General features: G+C 27.8%; 2 protein-coding genes across 2 annotated transcripts; one reads left to right on the top strand and one right to left on the bottom strand.

Annotated features, from left to right (window-relative positions):
* Positions 1–7,116: 7,116 nt before the first annotated feature.
* Positions 7,117–8,817, top strand: LOC124932168 (transcription factor bHLH93-like). Its single transcript, XM_047472783.1, has 4 exons — positions 7,117–7,710; positions 7,801–8,019; positions 8,110–8,280; positions 8,369–8,817. Exons 1-4 carry the CDS (start codon positions 7,144–7,146, stop codon positions 8,453–8,455), a joined length of 1,044 nt encoding a protein of 347 aa, XP_047328739.1. The 5' UTR covers positions 7,117–7,143; the 3' UTR covers positions 8,456–8,817.
* Positions 8,818–9,243: 426 nt separating this feature from the next.
* LOC124929137 (glutamyl-tRNA reductase 1, chloroplastic-like) lies at positions 9,244–12,046 on the bottom strand. The gene is made up of 3 exons (XM_047469417.1): positions 11,648–12,046; positions 11,251–11,492; positions 9,244–10,539 (listed from the first exon to the last, which is right to left on the bottom strand). The coding sequence occupies exons 1-3, from the start codon at positions 11,919–11,921 to the stop codon at positions 9,409–9,411; spliced, it is 1,647 nt and encodes a 548-aa protein (XP_047325373.1). The 5' UTR covers positions 11,922–12,046; the 3' UTR covers positions 9,244–9,408.
* Positions 12,047–19,699: the final 7,653 nt, after the last annotated feature.

The raw sequence follows: 19,699 nt of genomic DNA on the forward strand, positions 1-19,699 counted from the left end.
GACATATATTTTTCCAATTTTATTTATTTATATTTTCAGGTTAAATAAATAATTTATTTGGGATAAAATGAATATAACATTTATCCTAAATTATTTATTTTAATCCACTTTGATTTTTTCTAAAATTAATTTGAGATAAAATGAGTACAATATTTATCCAAAATTATTTTATTTATTTTTTTTGGCCATTATTTTTAATTAATTAGGGTTTAATTAGGTTTGGGACTTTGGTTTTAATTATTTTGATTTTGTTAATAAAAAATACTCAAAATAATTGTTTTTTAAAATTTATAAATTGGATAGGTAGATTTTTAGTACTTACACTTGTGATTCGGTAATATTTATAAGTATTGATTGTCTTTATTGTATGGTTCAATGTGATACATCTTTTTTCTATGGTAAATTACATTTAGTTTTTATAAAAAATCTAGAATCAATAGTTACAGATATAATTCAAATATTTTTCCGACGTTTAGCCACCATATTTCTTACAATTTGCTCAAGCTTGAACTGTTTTCATTTTATCGGTGGACGTACACGAGATCTTATATTCAACGAGTTGTTAATCTCTTCGCAACTCTACTATCATCACCCTCCAATGAATGAATTTCATTAACATTCATTTGTCTATGTTTTGTTTCTTTCAACATCTCCTCTATAATCAATAAACTCTCGTCATTTTTTGACACAAAGTCTAAGACTTAATTCCACATAACACGCGTCATCATAAATATTGGTGATTTCTTGATACTTGTGATTAAAATCTTTGCTTAATCGGTTAAGAACATACTTGCCCAGAACTATATGTACTTTTAGTCGAAAAACAACATAAATCAACTGTGTACACAAAATTCCTCGAAACATAAAAAGACGACATAAACACTTCATCTTATAATGTGACTCGTTATAGTGCACCCAAAATATAATGTCTTTTCCATTTACATCTCCTTTCCCAAAAATTGTCTCGACCATTTTAAACACAATAGTAAACCCTTCTTGCATCACTAGTGAAGTGTTATATTACATCAAAAATCTAATTTCATCGTGAATATCTTATTGGTGTAGACATTTTGAAACCACTTCTCAATTGAATGAGCATTAATTACCGGAAATCAAGAATTGTAAGGCATAAAATCAAAAGATGTTTCCTTTTCAGTCTTGTTTTCCATGACACTATCATAATGTTCAATAAACTGTATCAAGGTTGTTTTGAAACGAACGTACCTACCAAAAATGTATTCATATTCTCACTTTTTGACTCGTTGACATCTTAATCCAAAATTTATCTTTCATAAAAGCTGACAATGATTTGACAAATTTCATATAAAGAATTCAACCCATCATTTCTCCTAAATTGAATCTTTCAATGAATTTATTCTAGTTACTCTCACATTAGTTAGAAGTCAATGAATTATACATAACAGTCTTCAACTTTTTCTTTATTAACTTATATTTGATATTAATATTAAACTTGGATGATTATTTTATCATGAAATGCCAAAAACATAAACGATAATGGGTGTTCGAAAATACTTCAAAAATGATAATTACTGTTATTTTACATTGATCAATAATAATATCTTGTGGAGCTCAACCTCCCATGTTTGTTGGTCATGATTTGAATAACCAAATAAAAGTTTCTAAATCTTTTTTTGAAATCAAACCACAACTAAGTAACACTGATTCACCATGATTATTTGCTCCAACAAACGGAACCAAAGGCATATCATATGCATTAGTTAAATAATTAGTATCAAATGTAATAACATCCGAAAAATACTCATACGGGAGCCCTACATCTTGCATTAGTACAAATATATTCATATTCGACTATCATAATCTACATCAATCATATAAAAGAAATTTGAATTTTTATTTAGCATACAAAAAAAATAATTATTTAATGTTTCCACATCACCACTCCTAAGTCTCAATCAACGTGCTTCAACCATATAATTTTGACACTTTCTCTCATCAAATGACAAATTTATAAGTCATCACCTTCAACAATAAGTGATTTAAAACTCTTACTCAATGTTAATTCTCGTTTGGTCATTCAACTCTTATTTTCTCTTTGTTTTGAAATCTAATACTTCGTTACACCTAAAGTATCTTGACGTCCTTGGACTTAATGGATGATTGTGTTCAAGTTGCATACTTGTAATTTCAAATAAGCCATCATTTTTAACTATGATATTAACATGTGTTGTACAATCCTTTATGCTAGAAGGTCTAGGATAAAATATGTTTTTCTTTACTAACAAGCTTATGTTGTTTAGAGCACCCAAAATATCATGGACTTCTTTTTTGAGAAAAGCATCCCAAACTGTCAAGTTTTAATTTGATTGGTTGTTGACAGATCACTCAAACCTTGCCCATCACTCTTATTTAATGGCAGGCTTGAGTTGTTTGTTTCTTGTTGCATGGTAGCTCCAAGTCTACACTAAAAAAAAGTATTTATGTGAAATATAGATGCACCTTAAATATAGAAGGAAATTCTTTATAATTATTAATGCACCCAAGTAATGAAAATGAAGGTAGAACATGCATAATGGAATGAATAAAAATCCATCATTTTTTCTTAGTGAAGTAGGTACACATTTTGATAATGAAAATAAACATATATTATGCATTTCTAGTCATGTAGTTTTCATAGTGTTTGTTCTTTCATTTCATCTACATTATTTTTTTCTAAATTCTTCTCAAATTCATGATTCTCTTTACTCAATCAAAGAAGAATCTCAACTAATATTGTTGAAGTTTATACCATGGTTGATAATGTATTAAAACACACTCAAAGCATTCATGAAAAATCGAAAAGAATTGAGGCTTATTGATTCATTATGGACAATATGAATTGAGGAAGAAAATTCATGACGATATGGATATATTAGTAATTTGAATTTTGAAGCTATTAAAATTGAGAAGAAGATTAAATTGAAAAGCTTGGAGATTCATTGTCTTTAAATACGATTCATTGTTTTTAAATATGAGAACTTTGTAGATTAAAGTAGAAAGTATTGAGTTTGCAACTGAAATTTAATTAGATAAACTTAAAGAGCTTCAAGATGTACAATATGTTGTTCTTAAAGATGTTCAATTTTTAAAATAAATTATTGTTTAATGCATTAAAAAAAAACTCAATTCCAAAATCCTATCAACAAAAAATAGTTGAATTTGGAAATAGACAGGAAGATAAACTTCTTCAAGGACAATAAAAGATCCACACATACTTTTCAAATCGGGCAGCACTAGCGGCGAGATCGGCTAAGGTGGATGATAGGTTCGGAACGGTGGAGGTCAAAGAAAAGGAAAAGAAGCGGTGGGCACGAGGAATATCGGAGAATCAAGGATGTTGTTGACGGGATATGAGAGGTCGAATGACAAAAGTTGTTGACGGAATAGGGAGTTTTGAGTGTTAAATTGCGAAGAACAAACCAAAGAGATGGAGACACAGAAAATTTTGAAAATATTTGACACGCCTGCCAGGACATTCCCTCAATATTACCGACATCATTTACCGCTCTTTATCATTTTCCAATTAAGTTCATTATTATTTAGAAGGAGTTCAATATTCTGGAGAAAATATTGATAGATAATAGATATATTAAAAAAATAAAGTTGCCTGATAACACCCTTATCTTACTAAGGGCTTGTTTGGATTGGGTTATTTGAATAACCTAGAAAGAGAAAAAGTAATGATGGTTGATGATTTTGAGAAAGTGATGATTATATTTGGTAAAATGACTTAAAGGGTATTGATATATATAAATAAAATAAAAAAATAACAATTTAAAGTAGATGGTATTTTAGTATTTTGGTTAATGAAATGAGTGATGTGAATAGTGAGAAGTAATTGATTGGAAAACTGATTTTGTATAGATTAAATAAAAAACCTTTGAAAAACAAGGCCTAAGAGTCTTAAAAAAATATATATATAATATGAAGTTGGAGGTTTGTTTTATCTAGGGCACATGTAGAGAAAGCAATTTTCAGGTTCCTTATTTTTGTATAGGCATCAATCATGTTTCATATATTAATAGTTATTAGCTACTTGTACTAGTATTGCTACAAATGTATATTTTAGCTAGCTTCTGGCTCTTAATTTATATATGGAAATTCTTTTTATAATTTCTAAGCCATCCATCCATCCATCTAATGGTATTGGGTCCTATTATCTATATTACTCCAAACAAGATTAATTAATTTGGTTTAATAGAGATTATATGGGGGTGAAAGAGGATATATTTTATTTTAAAAGTTTATATAAATAATTTTTAAATTCCTTTTTGCTATTAAGTATCTAAAAATAAAAATAAGAAAAATGAAAATAAAAAAGCAATTGTCCCTTTTAAAAAGGTGTCCTAGATAGAGATAGATTGTGATTGCAATATCTCTTTGTGTTCTCACTTGCATGATGGCTACGTATATTAATTAAGTAATTAATATATATAGCCTAGATCACACACTTGCATGCAATTATTATATTATTATACATTTTCAAATTAAGTATTCTTTATGGAATTTAAATTATCCAATTGTGTTTAAATATTTAATATTTTCCTAAACTTGAGTTACTTTAGAATGTTTGATTGATGTAGAATTTAGATTTATAATTCAAATAATTATTTATACTTTAAGAATTAATTTATCAATAGTAGTATTAAATTATTTAATTTCATTCTCTCTCTTTTTCTTCTCATTTCTCTCCTAATTTTTATATCATTTTATTTAATCATCAATTAATTATATAATTTATTAAATTAACTATTTATACACAAATATTATAATAATAATAATAAAGAATAAATTTAAATTCTCATTTTTTACACATAAAATATACAAATTTAAATATATATCTATTCACCTTATATGTATTTAATATTTAAATAATATTATATTATTTTTATAAATAATTAATTATAATTTTTTTTAGATAACATATCATAAACTAAATATTAAAAAATAAATAAATAAATAAACAGTTTAGAGATTTCCCCTTGAAATTATTTTAATTTAATTAAAATTTAAAATTATATATTAATAAAATTTTATAAAAACTATTATATTCATATAATTTATTTTAAAATAAAATATTTTTTAATTTAAATAATTTATTAATAATTAAAATTAAGTTAATACAAATTCAAATAATTTAAAATAAAAAATATTAAGTTTATAAATATATAATTAATTAACTAGTTATATAATATTAATGATTTATAAAAAAATATTTAAAAAATAAAATAATTAATAGTTTTAAAATATATATATAATTTGTCTAAGCCAGTTAATTATTAAATATTATTATTATAAATAAATAAATAAATAAAGTTGAATAAAACTAACCCAATACAAGCTAAAGCCGTATATTGTTGTAATATGTCATTATACATTAGGGTTTGTTTGATGTTTGGGGTGGGGATTAATGTGTTTTAAAAAAATTATTTGATATTGATTTTTTTAATTGGTTATTATTAAAATAGGAATTCACTGAAGTGACTTAATATCACATATTTCATTTTTACTTAAATTTTTTTTAAATTGAATTAGAGTTAGGCCGGATTGGATTTTTGAACAAATTTAAAGAGGGAAAAAGTAATGATTGGTGATAATTTTAAAGAGATGATGATTAGGGTATTGATATATATGAATAAAATAAAAAATAATAATTTAAAATAGAAGGTATTTTAGTATTTTAGGCCTTGTTTGGATTGGGGTTATTGTAATAACCTAGAGGGGGAAAATAAATAATGATTGATGATGATTTTGAGGAGATAAAAATATTTTTGATAAAATTACTTAAAGAGTATTGATATATAATAATAAAATAATAAAATAATAAATAGTAATTTAAAATAGAAAGTATTTTAGTATTTTGAGTAATGAATTGAGTGATGTGATTGATGAAAGGGGGTGAAAAGATGTTTGAATGGGTTGGGTTATTTAAATAACTCAAACCGAACAAGACCTTAGTTAATGAAATGAGTGATGTGATTGTTAAGAAGTAATTGATTGGAAAATTAATTTTGAATGAATTTTTAAAAAAAAAAAACTAAAAAGAACCGGGTCTTAATATTTGAGAATATATCTTCTTAAATAATAAAATAAATAAAATAAAAAATTCTAAAATATTTAAAACACATATAATAGAGTTTGTGTAATATGTTGATAGAATAACTTTAAGTATTAGTTTATCTAATCAATTATTTTCAAACACTTTTTACATTTAAAACATAACAATTATGTTATACTCATTTTATTTATTTTAATTTATTTCGTTTATTTTTAAGTACGTTTAATAGGATTCAATTTATACTCAATTTATTCATTTTAACTTATTCGTTAGAGAAGAAAAGTAATGAAAATTTTTAAATTTAAACGCAAAATATATTTGATTATAATATTTTTACTATGAAACAAATAAAAATTGAATCAAACTAAGCCTATAGTATTTAATTATATAATTTAGTAATGATCAGATGAAAGCTGGAAGAGAAGGTACTCGGGTCTACCTAACATATATAATAACAGAGTAAGGCTAGTTTGGTTTTAACAATTTGATTAAATAAATTAAAAAAAAACATGTAAATGAATTTTGTTAACTATAAAACCATATCAGACATACTTAAAAAAATCAGAATCAAACTAACCCTACAACCTTTTTAATAAGTGGGTCAAAGTTTTCATAATATTCCAATTTTAATATTTTTCTCTAACATATTAATATTGATTTGATTTATACCACATTTTGGTGATAATTAAAGACGTGAAATCACTCTCTTCCTTTTTAGAGAGAGAGACGTACTGTGAAAGTGACTGCTTGTTTACTCTCTCTCACACATTACACATTATTGTGTGTGAGAGATAAGAAGTAAGAAAAAAAAGTAATAGTACTGTACGTGAAACTTGGGAAAAAGCAGATTCCAAATTATATTATTCTCAGCGTTTTCCCCCACGCACTGTTTTCTTTTTTGTCTATTATTTTTACAAAGTTTATGGTTTAATTTTGTAAGAACTTTTAAATTCAGGGGCTAAAACAGAGAAAGTGAAACCCAATCCATTCTCCATATATATTCTTCTTCTTCCTCCATGGTCTGAAAACCAATACTTGGATCAAGAAAGAGAGAGAGAAGGAGATTAATGGAGTACTATAGTAGCAGTGATCAAGGGTTTTTGGAAGAATTAATGGCTTTGAAAACTCATGATCCTTTTTGGGAATCAACAACATTACACCCAAAACCTGATTTCATCTTCAACAATGAGAATGGATGGGGTGGTTTTGATTCTTTAAACCAAAACCCATTAATAACCAATAATCATCTACCTCATTTCTACAATCATGTTCAAACCAGTCTTCATCAAGATTTCTCATCCTCTTTCCCTCTAATTTATCATGATGATCATGACCATGACCATTCTATGAATTCACTCACCACCAAAACTGAAACCCATCCTTTGATTCCAACCCATGATTATGAATTGGCTGATCTCGATTATTACCCATTTTCCATGCCTGAAGATTTCGACCCATTCTGTAAAACTGAGCCGGTTCAAGCACCCCAACAACAGACTGATTTAGGGAGAAAGGGAAAAGTGAAGAAGATTGATGGGCAGCCATCAAAGAATCTCATGGCTGAGAGAAGAAGGAGAAAGCGTCTCAATGATCGTCTCTCCATGCTCAGATCGGTTGTTCCAAAGATCAGCAAGGTATGTCTGTCTGTCTGTCTTGCTGTCTTGTTGTTACAGTATTCTCAAGCGAAATTTGAACTCCTTTAAACTTTTTTTGTGGATGAGCAGATGGACAGGACATCTATACTTGGGGACACCATAGACTATATGAAGGAATTGATAGAGAGAATCAATAATTTGCAGGAGGAAATTGAAGTGGGTCCTGATGAACAACAACAACAGCAACAACAATTCAGCTGCATCTTCTCCAAGGACGAATTGAAGCCCAATGAAGCATCTTCCTCCTCTTCCTCTTCAACCTCTTTCATGATCAGGAATTCACCTAAGGTCAGTCAAAAACTACAACAGAAAACAGAAAAGAGCAAATTAGATTCATTCTTCTTTTTTCTTAAACCAGTCAGTCACATTTCTTAACAGTTTGATGTGGAGAGCAGCAGTAACAAGGAAACAAGAATTGAGATATGTTGTGCTCCAAAGCCAGGATTATTGCTGTCAACAGTCAAAACACTTGAAGCATTAGACCTTGAGATTCAACACTGTGTCATTAGCTGCTTCAATGACTTTGCATTCAAAGCTTCTTGCTCTCAGGTAAAGTCCATTTTACATTATTTTAATTAATTGGGTTTTTTTGGGAGAATTTCATTTTCATATATCCAATCATGTGCAATGAGAGCAGGAACTGGAGCAGAGTGGAATAATGAGCTCAGAAGACATCAAGCAAGCACTGTTCAGAAATGCAGGATATGGAGGAAGGTGCTTGTAATTCAGTTTTTATTTTTTGCCACTGTTGAGAGTAAGAGAATCAGGTCAGGTGAGGTCTGTAGAAGGAGGAGTCTGGTGCTCTTTTTTGGTTCAAAATGTACAACAATAAGTGGTTTGTAATATTTTTTTGGGTTAAAATCTAAATATATATATGTCAGATTCTCTCTAGGACCATTTTCTGCTATTTACCAGATTCAAGTGCGCACATGCCATTTTCTGCTATTTACCCCTTCTTCTTCACATGCTTCAACAGAACCAGAACCAGACTACTTGGCTAGAGTCTCTGGAGATACAAACACTCACAGAGATATTCTTCCCATTTACAGTATTTCCTATTCAACATGGAATTTCTTGGAATGCTCAGCCAAAAATAAATTCATCTTGCACAAAAAGACCAAACTACCCTACCTCTACTCTAATATATATAAATCCTATTTGACATTTTTTTAATCAAATAACCCAAGATCAAACAAGGCCTAACAAAGAGATAAATTAGGGTATGAATGCAAATGATGCAGATAGAACCAAGGCCAATATTTTAAAATAAAAGTCAAGTTGCTTTTTTCAAAGGTAGGCACTTTTCAGCCCCCCAAAAAAAAGACAAGTGAGTAAGCTGCTAATAAGCTACACTCTGATATAGCTCACATGATGATCCCCTCAAAAAGTTTTACCAAGAAGTTTGTGCCCTGACCCTCATAAAAAGAAAGCTTATTTGGCTTGTCCTGGAGCTTCAATTTCAAACCTCTTCCCCCAAAAAACCGTGTTCATTCTCATCATCATTAAACAAACAATAAAAACAAACAAACAAAACAATACAATTTTGTAATCTGTTTGTCTCAAACTCTCAATTAAGTTACAAGAATTGTCCTCTACCTATACATCTACCTCTTCTTATTCATATTTAATGTAAATGAGGAGGTAAATTAATTACCGGTGCAAGGATTTGGCTTTGTTTTATGAGTTTTGCTCCAGTTTGGCTCGAATCTTTTGTTCCAAAACAGATATCTCAGTCTCAAGATTGAACATTCTGTTCAATGCGTGCATATTATCCAATGTCTCGCTAAGAGTTATGTTGTCACTCCCATCGCATCTCAGATGTTGCATTGGACCATGAAGCAACTTGTTCACAATCCCTCTACTAAGATCATCCACAGCCTTCTTACTCTTCTTCGGTATATCCTCCCCAATTTTCGACAAGCATTTCTCCAACTCCCCAACCCTAATTCTCTCTGCATAAGCTCTCAATTTCTTAATTGTTGGTACTGTCTCCAACGAATCCCTCCAAGCTTCAAATTGCTTTAATTCTTCAGTAATTATCACCTGAGCTTCCATCGCTTTCCTCAACCTATCCTCTTTATTAGCCGCCACAACCTCTTTAAGGTCGTCCACATTATAAACGCGGCAGTTATCCACTTCACCCACGCACGATCCCACGTTTCTCGGGACCGATATATCTACGAATAGCCTAAGACCCCCCACTTCTTCACAAACTGGAGGAAAATCCTCAACATGCTCTTTCAAAAACAAGACTGTTTCCGAAGCAGTGCTTGTGAATATTACGTCTGCTTCTCGAGCACACGATAACATTTCGGTTAGGGGTTTGTAGATTATCTCGACGTCTTTTGTCATCTCGTCTCTGATGGCTGCGACTCGCTCTTCTGACCTGTTGACAACCACCATTTTATTGCATCCTTTTGCAATCAAGTGTTTAATGACCAGCTTTCCCATCTTTCCTGCACCCACAACCAGCATCCTGACACTTGAATGGCAGGACTGTGGGAGCTTCATTAAAGCTAACTCGACTGCAGCAGAGCTAACCGAGACTGCACCCGATGCAATGTTTGTCTCGGTTCTGACCCGTTTTCCAACTGTGATCGCGTGCTTGAATAGCCCACTGATATTCCTTCCGAAGCCCACAACTCCTTGTCCGACTTTAACTACTTGTTTGACCTGAGCTAGGATTTGACCTTCGCCCAGGACGAGTGAATCTAGCCCTGCCGATACTTCGAATATGTGATGTGTTGCGTCATTGTTGTATAGCAAGAACCGATGCTGACAAAGTTCTGAAACAGGAATGCCGCTTGTCTGCCAAGTGAAAAAATAGATTATTTGGGTTAAATGATTAAAGTATGTTTAGTAGTTGATATTTTAAAATGTTATAAAAGTAAAGTATACGTTTGGTTCAGGTGGAACTGGAATTAGAGATCCAAATCCAAATGATTTGTTGGTTTGTTGGATGATTTAGAATAAAGAATTGTAATTCTAATGGAATTGAATGTATATGATTTTTTAAAGTTTCAATTCCATCATTTTCACTTCAAAATTGCAATTCTATGGTTTCCTCAAACATAACAACTGAAATACACTTCAATGCCAATTCCAATAGATCACAACTTCATTTCTCGTCATCCAAACACAGCTAAATTTATGATTTGAATGATGATGGGATAAGTAAAATCTAAATAGCCCTTCATCTGCCTAAGTTTGTTTCTTCTTAGAATTGCCTAAGTTTGTTTCTTCTTAGGATTCCTGAAATAAAACCTAAGACTACTGTTGGATTGATGTTATTGGAATTGAAACTGAAACGGAATTACAATTTAATTCTTATGTTTGGAGAAATCATATAACTGTAATTCCAAAGTAAGAATGGTTGATTGAACCACTGGAATTGTAATTCCAAGTCAAACTCCTTATTTGAAGCGATGAAACAAACAATGAAATTGTAATTAAACACCCAATTCGAATTTCACCATAACCTAACATAGCCTAAATGGGAATGAATGAAAGAATGCATACCTTTGACATCCAATCAGTGACTTCTTTCACTCCACGATGTTGAGACAAGGCAACAACATAAATTTCCATCCTGTTGCAGGTACTAAGTACAGCAGCTTCCTCTATGTGATTCAAATTGCAAAGCTCGGCAATAGCTCGAGGCCATTCTGCTTCTGGAATAGCAAGCTTTTCCCGCATCTCAACTGGTGTTGTATGAATACTAAGACCAATGACAACAATACTGCTTCTTTCTTTAGTATATCCTGTTCAGGATTTAGGGTTTTAGCAACAAAGACTAACAACAAATGGAGGATAAAATTACTTTCCATTAGGGTTTTAACGAATGTAAATTGCTTGAATAGATGAAAGATCTCATCTTTATGTGGATACAAACAACTATTAAGGAATTGAAACTCACTGTCAACTGCAGAGGTCTTGAGCTGCTCGAGAGCAGATAGACTCGTTGAAGAAGGGAGTGATACAGAATCATCATCGGAAGCAGCCTCGCATCGGATCGGCAGACGACCGCGGCGGACGAGAGGTTTGGAAAACAAGCGAATTTGGGAAGAAATAGATGGCGATGGTCGCGACGGAGACGAGGATGCAACAGCAAAAGCAACAGCAACAGTAGAAGAATTGCTGGAAAGAATAGATTCAAGTTTGACACCCGCGAATGCAGTCGAAACAGCCATCGCTGCTGATGCTTACGATGATTAAACCGGTAACAACAACTCCTCCTCCTCCTCTTCCTCTTCCAGTAATCGATCAGTAGAGAATATAAAGAGAGATTCAAAAGCTTGTTGTGATTGGCGCACGTTTCAACATCATGGATCGATTATATATTTGTAAAGATAGCGAGAGAGATAAGGCGAGAAAGAGAAGGAGTTGAAGATGTGATGCAGATTGGTTTAAAGAGATTTTCATTTCATGGCCTCCACAAGCCCATAATCATAAGACTTGTCTTCCTAACTGCCCCATTTTATCATTTATTACACTTCTTATATAAATGTTATATATTAAATAAAGTTTTTATTTTAAGATTCATGTTTTTGATTTTATAGAAAGAAAAACAACTAATATACTTACAAGAATGAGCATCTACTACAATTTAATGTGCACAAATTCTTTTTTGTATTTTTGTTCTTGTAGTCATTTGACTAACTTAGAGTAATTTATTTACTATTAAAATAAATAATATAAACTAAACATTTTCCATATTTGGAAAGTAAAGAATAATATTTTTTAAATTATATCAAATTTACAATTCAACCCACTTATCTTTAAATATTGAATAATGGGATTAATAACCTAATATGTTTAAAATTAGGGTAGACAATCTTGGAACCGACATGAAAATAAACTTAGACCGAATACGAAAAATTCAGGTTAGGGTAATGTATTTCTTTGTTCGGGTCAAAATCAGGTCATTCTGATTAATAAACGGATCAAAGTTGAGTCGACTTGAAATGACACAAAGTAGACTCGATAACCCGTTTACAAGTTTTTTTGTTTGTTGAGTTTTGTGTTATTTTTTCCTATTCATTCACTCATTTTTTTTTTGTAAAACTTTTTATTAGCGAATTTGTGATTTAACTTCATTTTTGCTATGTGTTGATGTCATTTTAATTTGAAACAAAGAGATATGAATTAATTACATTAGATTTTATTTGAGTTAAGTTAGGTGAATTAGGTCAAACGGGTCAAGTTCGGGTCAATCATAAATAAATAGGTCAGGTTTATGTTAAAGATTTTGACCCAAATTACTAAATAGGTCATGTTAAGGTTAGTATCGTTCAACCCGTTAACCGACTAATTCAAATTTGTCAATCTGAAACTGACTCAAATTATCACCCTATTTAAAATATAGACAAATTTTATATTTATTTGTATAACTCAAAAAGTAATGACATTCACGTCAAATTAAGGCGTTATAAGACCATCTCTAATCCTATGTCATTCTCATATGGATAATGGGTTTCAACTCCATCCTATTAGCAAAGGCAAACTCAAATTCAGTTTTACAACATTTTCTCCCTTATAAAAAACATAAATATGTGTGGCTACTATTCATAAAAGCATGATTTTGTTTAAAATTTTAAAAGACCCTTAAAATTTAAACAAGTTTTAATTTAGATATTTAATTTTTATATAATTTATTTTAAACATTTAATTTGGTCTTTTAACTTTTAATTAAAGTGAAATTTTATATTTAGTTTTTTATATATAATTTATTTATATGTTTTATTCTTTTTATCCTATATTTTTACTAATATTGTTTACATGTCATAAATTTATAATAATAATCAATATTAATAAAAATAAAATAAAAAATAACTAATCATGTTTCATTTTATTTTAATAATGTTTGTTTTTTATATAATTTTTTTCTGGAACAGTGTAATTTGCGTTTATTTAATTATGTTAAATTTTTTTTTATGTATATAAATTATTGATATATAATTAATTTTATCATAATTTTTTATAATGAGTGTGGGTTTAAAAAAATATTGGAATTTAATTTGTAAAGTATATAAATATATAGGTAATTGAAAAAGTTAAAAAGTTGGTATATGATTGAATATTCTTAAATTTTTTTTTTTAGTTTTAAATGAGTTTTTGAATTAAAGATAAATTAATGTTTAATTAAATATTTATTCCATTTTGAGTTTGAAAATGAGTTTTTGAATTAAAGATGGTCTAGGAGAGAATCAAATCTTTAGTATTTTGTAAAGAAAAAAAAAACTCATTTAGACGTATATATTTGTATAACTATCTTAGTTAAACGTATGAACTAATACAAATTCACTTAAACATACATATTATTAAAAATTGGTTCATTTATTTAGTCTATATTAATAATGGTAGTTAATTGTTTTTTAAAATTTTAATATTTATTAGTTCAATATTTCTGACATTTTTTTTATTAATTAATTAATTTATTTATTTTATTATTTTTTTTTTCTTTTTGTCTATTTTTTTATTAATTAATTAATTAATTTTTTTTATTATTTCTTCTTTTGTTATTAAATTATTATTTTTTATTTTTTTATTATTTTATTCTTTCTATATAATCTAAATTATTTTAAAATTAGTTGATCTCTTTTTAGGACTAATACTTGAATATTATAATATATAAAGTAATTCAATGTTTTGATATTCTAATATTTTTATATTTTGTTCAAGTATTTTTATTAAATAACTACTTGTATAATTTTTTTTCAAGAAATTTTATTTATAATGGTGCAAAATATTCTTCCACAAGTTGAACACAGATTATGTACTCATCATATTTACTCAAATTTGAGTAAAAATCATATGGAAGGACAAATAAATATATTGTTCTATAAATTAACTAATTAAATATTATAGGAATATTGAACTACTTTATAAATTACAATATTCTTATTAGTTTCTAAAAGATACCAAAATAATTTAAAAATAATCTATGTTAATATAATAAGAAGCAAAATAGTAGAAAAAATAAAAATAATCAAATAAAAAAATAGTAAAATAAGATAATTGATTAATTAATAAATAAAAAAAGATATAAAAAATAGTAAAATGAAATAAATGAATTAATTAATTGATAAAAAAAAGGAGAGAAAAAATGAATATTAAATTAATAAATATTATTTTTTTTTTTAAAAAAAAATAACCATGGTTACTAACATATACTAGATGAACCAATTTTTAATATTATGTACGTTTAAATGACTTTTATTATCTCATATGTCTAACTGAGCTAGTTGTACAAGTACATATGTCTAGTTGCATTTTTTTTTCTTTTGAAAATCACCTTTTTCAAGTTGAGTTACAATAATAAATTCGTCAATTTACAATGGATTCCATCCACAAACATAAAATTGATGTTGACTCGTTATCATTTAACTATTGCATTTATCATATATATAAATCACTTCAAAATAAACTCTCTTAATATTTTTAATTTGTAATAAGTCTTTCAAAAATCAATTATGGTATGTTTGAATTAATGGAATTAGAATTGGCATTGGAATCCCAATTCCAATTCCAATTCCATGAGATTTGACATTGAATTACAATTCAATTCCTATGTTTATAAAAATTATAAAATTGTAATTCAATCTCAATTCTTATTTGGGAAAATTATAAAATTGTAATTCAATCTCAATTTCTATATTTGTAAAATAAAATATAATAAAAATAAAAATAATATATATTATCTATTTTATTAAAATATTATTTTGACAAACTAATTAAGATATTTTAAGGGTCAAAAGATTTTTTTAAGTTTCGATTTTCATTGAAAATATACAAATTTAATATAATAAAATTAAAAATATTGGTTCGACATTTTAACTTTCTAAATTCAAAAATAAAATATCGGTTCAAAATGTTAACTTCTTGAATATGTTTTCACGTTTTTGGCACGTTTAACACATTTTTAACATATTTAACACGTTTAACACGTTTTTGACATGTTTAACATGTTCAACACGTTTTTTACACGTTTAACACGTTTTTGGCATGTTTAAACATGTTTTTGACATGTTCAACACGTTTTCACACTTAAAACACATTCCCATACGTTTAACATATTTTTCACATTTTTGGCACGTTTAACACGTTTTTGACACTTTTAATACGTTTAACATGTTTTTCACACGTTTTGACAAGTTTAATACGTTTTTCATGGTTAACACATTTTTGACATGTTTAACATGCTTTTCACATGTTTAACACGTTTTTCACACGTATAATATGTTTTTTAAGCTTTTGACACGTTTAATACGTTTTTGGCATGTTTAACACGTGTTACACATTTTTGGCATGTTTAACACGTTTTTAACATGTTTAACACGTTTTTGGCACGTTTAACATATTTTAACAAGTGTAACACATTTTTGATACGTTTTATATATTTTTAGCACATTAAACATGTTTTTCACGTTTTTTACATTTTAACATGTTTAACACGTTTTGGCACATTTACTACGTTTTTGGCACTTTTAACACATTTGATAAGTTTTAACATGTTTTTGGCATGTTTAACAAAATTTTGGCATATTTAACACATTTTGGCACGTTTAACATGTTTTGACATGTTTAATAACACATTTAACACGTCTTGTCACTTTTAACACATTTTGGCACGTTTTATACGTTTTTGAAATGTTCAACACGTTTTGTCTCGTTTAACAAACTTGTGAAACATTTAAAATTTTCGGTCCGTTTAATTTATTTTTTCTTCGTCTAATATGTCTTTGACATTATTATACGTTTTTTGATCCGTTTAATATAATTTTGTTTTTTTGATATTATTTTAATATTTTAATTACTAAATTAGTTGAAGAAATAATATGTGAGATTAATATGAATTATTTAAATAATATTTAAATCATTCATACTAAATAAAGTCTTGAATATGGTAAGACCTGTTAATTTTCAAATATAAATTAATTCATTAAATGGACCGAAAATATTAAATGTGTCACAAGTGTGTTAAACGTGCCAAAAACGTGAAAAATATGTTAAATGTGTCAAAACGTATTAAACATGTAAAAAACATATTAAATGTGCCAAAAACGTGTTAAACATGCCAAAAACATGATAAACGTGTTTAATAAGTGAAAAATGTGTTAAATGTGTCAAAAATATGAAAACGTGCAAAAAAATATGACAAATGTGCTTAATGAGTGAAAAACGTATTAAACATATCAAAATGTGAAAATGTATTAAACATGTCAAAAACGTGTTAAACATGTCAAAAATGTGTTAAACATGCCAAATATGTGAAAAACGTGTTAAACATGACAAAAATGTGTCAAAATGTGAAAAACATGTGAGATATGTCAAAAACGTGTTAAACGTGCCAAAACGTATTAAACATGTCAAAAATGTGTTAAACGTGTCAAAGACATGAAAAATATGTTAAATGTGTAAAAAAACGTGTTAAACATGTCAAAAACATGAAAAATATGTTAAATATGTAAAAAACATGTTAAACGTGCCAAAAACGTAAAAACATGTTAAACATGTGAAAAATGTGTTAAAGTGACATAAACATGATAAACGTGTTAAAGTGACAAATAAATGTGTTTAATGTGTAAGAAGTTAAACATGTCAAAAACGTGTTAAACGTGTCAAAATGTGTTAAATATGACAAAAATGTGTTAAACGTGTCAAAAACGTGAAAACATGTTAAACATGTCAAAGTGTACCAAAAACGTGTTAAATGTGCTAAAAATGTGTTAAACGTGTTAAACGTATAAAAAACGTGAAAAATATGTTAAACGTGTTGAAAACGTAGAAAACATGTTAAACGTGTCTAAACGTACCAAAAACGTGTTAAATATGCCAAAAACATGAAAAACATATTAAACGTGAAAACATGTTAAACGTACCAAAAATGTGTTAAACGTGTTAAACGTGCCATAAACGTGTTAAACGTGCCATAAACGTGTTAAACATGTCAAGGACGTGTTAAACATGTCAAGGACGTGTCAAACGTGCCAAAAACGTGTTAAACATGTCAAGGACGTGTTAAACGTGCCTAAACGTGTTAAGCGTGTTAAAACGTATTAAACGTGTCAAAAATATGTGAAATGAATTAAAACGAGTTACATACTTATTAAAACTAAAAACGTATTAAACGAGTCAAAACATGTTAAATGAATAAAATATTTGTTAAATGAGTTAAAAACGTGTTGAATAAGTAAAAATAAATGGAATTACAATTCCGACCTAAAAAAATTGAAATGGAGAATTATAAAATTACACTATATTGAATTTTATTGAAATTCTAATTCCAATTCATAATATTAAAGTATCTACCAAACATAAGAATTTGAATTGAAACGTCCAATTCCAATTTCAATGTCAATTCTAGGGTTACCAAACACACCATTATAGTTGAAGTCTAACCCTATAATCTTCAAAGTAAACTTAATTAACTATAATGTGCGAATCATTGTGGAGAATGCATTTATCATCATGTTCTATTTTATTTTTCGTTTTACTTTGGAGAATTTTTACCAAGTACCGTTTATAAAATATTAAAAAAAAATTATGATACAATTATGTAAATGAATTTTTAATATAATATATTATAATATATTAAAAATTTATATTATTATAAAGAAATAAATTTAAACTCTTATAAAATATAAAATATATATATATATATATATATATATATTTGTGATGGTATATATTTAATTATATTTGGTACTGTCCAAGGTAGAATCAGGATAAGATCGGGATGGAAGACACAAATATCATTTCCGCCTCATCTCCATTCCTAGTCAACTACCGATCAATTCGAGACAAAAATCGCTCTTAACGGGACAATTCGAATAAAAATTTACAAAACGAATTATAATTATCATCCTTAAACTTAGAAGCTACACCCAATCCATTCTTTATAAGAATATATGTTAGAAGAAAAAATATCATAAAACTCCAGTCTTATTTCACCAAACCAACTATTGGCATATGATTTGAATCACTTGCATATAAAATTGAATTATCTATTTTTCCTAGTAATTAGTACACTATGTAGTGGAAAACGATTTAATATATTATTTTCCAAATAATTAAATTGGAACTGGAGCTTGAAATTTGAAAATAGAATATAATAAATTTTTACAGAAACAAATTTGGAAAAAAGAATATAATAAATTCTTATAGAAACACTTTTTGTATAAGATAATTCTAAAAAAATATTTAGTTATACATATTGTTCAATAATATTTTTTTGTTTACCTCACTAAGGTAGTTTTAAAAGATAAAAAACTCTTTAAAGGAAAAGGAGGTGGAAGTGATGTTTACTACTATATCAAAAATAGTATAGCTTTAAATGAATCCAAATCCAAGGTTAACCTTTTTTTACATGAAAATACAAGACAAATTTTAAAAAATAATTAATTATACATATATTTGTACAATGACCTTTTACTAATATATCAAAAATAGTATAACTTTGAATGAAACCACATACAATGCTAACCTTTTTTATTCCTAAAACCAACTTGCAAATTTAGGGTAATATCTTCTTCAATAATAGACATATGAATAGCTTTCCTAAAAGACAATAATAATATCTCAAGCCAACTCTCAAATTGAACCACACCATAATTATTATTCCATATTTGCAAAGTCCACTAAAATCTCACATGTTCAAGAATTTAAGAGCATATACATCTTATATTAAACAAATTTCCATTACTTTACAATAAATTTTAGTATGCCAAGTCTTCTAAACTTGGGAAAAAGGATCCATGAATACATACAATATAATGATAGAAAATCTAAAAAAATACTATATTTAGTCAAGATAGATGCTTACATTATTTTATTATTAAGTTAATTGTTTATAAACTAGGGTATATTTTTTAATTTAGTGTCACATAAATTCATAAATAAACTTACCCTAATAAGTTATAACGAAATGACATTTCTGTCACTACGAAGATTGAAGACCGCCTCTCTT

This window comes from Impatiens glandulifera, chromosome 3 (assembly GCF_907164915.1).
Source record: "Impatiens glandulifera chromosome 3, dImpGla2.1, whole genome shotgun sequence".
In the NCBI taxonomy this organism is placed as follows: Eukaryota; Viridiplantae; Streptophyta; class Magnoliopsida; order Ericales; family Balsaminaceae; genus Impatiens; species Impatiens glandulifera.